This window comes from Fukomys damarensis, unplaced genomic scaffold (genome assembly GCF_012274545.1).
Source record: "Fukomys damarensis isolate Sample0158 unplaced genomic scaffold, DMR_v1.0_HiC HiC_scaffold_24, whole genome shotgun sequence".
In the NCBI taxonomy this organism is placed as follows: Eukaryota; Metazoa; Chordata; class Mammalia; order Rodentia; family Bathyergidae; genus Fukomys; species Fukomys damarensis.
In genome coordinates, this window is record NW_022900936.1 from 66,122,955 (window position 1) to 66,126,323 (window position 3,369).

Below are 3,369 nucleotides of genomic sequence, written 5' to 3' on the forward strand. Positions count from 1 at the left end.
AAAAAAAAAAAAAAAAAAAAAAACGGATATTTCTGTGCTTTAAACCTCTTTTCCTGCTTTGGTATTTGTTTGTTTGTTTGTTTGTTTTGATTTTTGGTTTTTGGCTTTTTTTGTATTTTTTCCCCCTGGTGACTTTTCTGTTTTTTTTGTTTTTTTTGTTTTTTTTTTGCTGTCACTTTTGTGTGTTTTGTTTTGTTTTGCATTACTAGGGTTGACTACATCCCCAGCCCTTTTATTATTTTTAAATTTTGAGTCAGGGTCTTACTAAATTGCCCAGGTTGGGCTTAAACTTAGAATCCTTTTTTCCTTTTCTTTTCTTTCCTTTCTTCCTTCCATCCTTCCTTTCTCTTTCTTTCTTTTTTGTTTTTTGAGACAGGGTCTCGCTTTGTGGGTCAGGCTGGCCTCAAACTCTCCTCAGTCTCCTGAATCAGCTTCCTTAGTGCTGGAGTTGCAGGTGTGTGCCACCACACCCAGTTCCAGGGTCATTTAAATGTGATTGTACCAACTCTTTCTTATTCTGCTAAAGTCAAACAAGTTCCCTCACTATCCTTCCACCTCCTTTCCCCATTTCCCCACCTCCCGTTCCTACTCCCTGACACTCATAATCGGAATCAGACCCAGAAACCATCTCCTACTGAGCTGTATTCTCAGTTGGGTTTTTGTTGTTGATGTTGTTGTTGTTTAGGTAGTGTCTTGTTAAATTGCCTAGTCTGGCCTTCAGCTTGTGGGATTACGGGTATATGCTACCATACCTGGTTTCATTATTCCCTTGGTTCGTCCTTGTTTTCATCTTTGTTCATGGTATTCATTCACTTTTCAGTAACTAGGGCTTATATTAGGAAATAGTGCTTTTATTTTATCGTAGTTCCTAGTACCTTAGGAATTTTAGAACCTCATTTGAAAAACAAGACCTCATAAGAAATCCCATTCAAATAAGTTGTAATAACCTTGAAATGCCCTGGTGTTTGTGTGTAATGAATAGCTATAAAGTACAAACAGCATTTTTCTTTAGCTAAATCTGAGAGTCACAGTCTTGGATAAGAGTTCTGTTTGGTCTCTACACAGATTCTTACAGCCACAGAGTGCCACTGCACAAACCCACGGACTGGGAAAAGAAGATCCTGATATGGTCAGGTCGCTTCAAAAGCAAGGACCAAATTCCAGAGACTATCTCGTGAGTGATGAGCCTGGGCTTGCATGCAGTTTCCACTTCTCACTGACCTGGTGTAAGGGAAAAGCAGTACCTCTGAGTTCTGACTCTTTAAAACCTTTTAACCAAATTCATTTTTTTTTTGTTTTATTTTTTGAGACAGGGTCTTGCTGTGTAGTTCAAGCTGTCTTTGAACTCTGTATGTAGCCCAGGCTGGCCTTGAACTTGTAGTGATGCTCCTGCTTCAGCCTCCAGCGTGCTGGGATTACAGGCGTAAGCTACCTACACACATTTCTTACTTGTCTAAATGTTTTGTCTTTGAAAAGTACCTAGAACAAAAACAGTGTTTAAAACATGCTTTATCACTAGTATATTACACAGTAACCAGTGAAGAGCTGTCAGATATTCCAAAGGCAGCTGATGGTTTGGCTTTAGCCCCTGACTATAGAAGTGTGAGTTAACCACGATACTCACTTTTTAGTGTGTTTTTAATCTGGGTATATCAGTTAGGTACCAGGATGACAACCACTGTACTCTACAAAAATCTACTCAAGATTCAGCTTTAGACATAAAAGTATTTCAGTGCAGCTGGTGTAGTTTGGACCTTACCTGTACCCCATAACCACATGTTTAAGGCGTGGACTCAGAGTGGCACTGTTGGGAGGTGGTGGAGATTTAAGAGGCAAGTCTTGGAGGTCCTAAAGAGTTCAGGGTGTGTCTTCTGAGGGAAATGTGGGACTCTGTCTCTTCTTCTCTGGCCATGAGGCAATGGTTTTACTCTACCACATGGCTCTGCCATGATGTACTGCTCAACACAGGCCCAGAGCAATGGGGCCTGTCCATCGTGGACAGAACTTCCAAAACCACAAGCTAGAATCACGTTGATTACCTCAGGTATACAGTAATGGAAAAACATCTACCACAGCAGTACATTCTCTGAGGCAAGAAAGAGTGTCTCCTGTCACCAGTTTCCTTATTCTTAGTTTTGATGGCTACCTTGGACGTTTTCAGAGGTGTAGGTGATGAGTAACAGGGGCTTCCAACCCAGGGTTTCTTAGCTTCACCACTAGTGACACTGGGGCCAGAATATTCTTTGCTATATGAGGCTATCTTGTGTGTTGGAGACATTCAGCAGCATCCTTTGCCTGTGCCCTACCACATTTACATTCCACCAACTCACAGTCGGTGGTGCCAAAAGGTAGCCCATTCCTGTAATCCGAGCACTTAGGAGGCTGAAGCAAGAAGCTGGACTACATAATGGGACCTTACCTCAAAATAAAAATGAAAGGATGTCTCCAAACAATGCCCACTGTGCCTTTAATCAGTACCACCACCACCCTAGTTGGAAGCAGTGCTCCAGTGTGATGCCAAAGATCCTGAAGGGTTGGCATGTTGGCCAGGAGGGATTCTGAGAAGTAGATGCTGTCTCTCTTGTGGGCATCATCCCACTCAATGACAAGGACTTTGGACAAAACCCCTGAAGCTCCCTTTCAGCAAGAAACTCTTCCTGACCTTGCTCTGGTTTCAAGTTATGATGGAAGAGATCTGGGCTCACTCAGAACATCTTTTCCAGATAAGTAGTACTGTATTTGCTTTCTGCTTATGACACTTTTAATAAAGCCCTTCTGCTTCTGTCTGCAGTCCATCTTCACTAGAATTATTTTATTTCAGCAGGAAAATCTTGGTTCTTCTCAGCTTTCTTCTGACTATCCCCATAGTAAATAAGCTAGCGTATCCTCACTTCCTGATTGATGCTGTATAGAACACCTTCCCTAGTCTGCTATGTAGTTGGTTTCAGGGTCTCCTAGGCCCATAGTACTGCTGAGCCATGCTGGAAGGCTTTGCTCTGGCCCTTGGCAGCTGTCTGTCTCTGCTTAACATACTCATCCTCAGTGCTTCCTGTGCTGTGGATAGCAGCAGCACAGCCTCACTTATGTGCATTTTACTGCTTTGGTGTTCCCTTAAATGTAAAATACATACTCTGCATGAGGATCACAGTACTTCAGTTGGAAATAACAGTTCATATAAAATCCTCTCAAGTTGGGCGTGGTGGCACACGCCTGTAATCCCAGCACTCGGGAGGGTGAGGCAGGAGTATCGCTGTGAGTTCAAGACCAGCCTGGGCTACATAGTGAGTTCCAGGTCAGTCTCAACTACATATTGAGAACCTGTCTCAAAAAAAAAAAAAAATCCTCTCAAATGGGTAGTTTGTGGTTGGT

General features: G+C 42.4%; 1 protein-coding gene across 1 annotated transcript in view; it reads left to right on the forward strand.

The window, feature by feature from the left end:
* Fam162a (family with sequence similarity 162 member A) overlaps positions 1-3,369 on the forward strand; it is a 26,098-nt gene that overhangs the window by 18,760 nt on the left and 3,969 nt on the right. Inside the window, exon 3 of the mRNA XM_010617935.1 lies at positions 1,066-1,174. Coding sequence (XP_010616237.1) covers positions 1,066-1,174 — 109 coding nt within the window. The remainder of the gene's footprint in view (positions 1-1,065; positions 1,175-3,369) is intronic.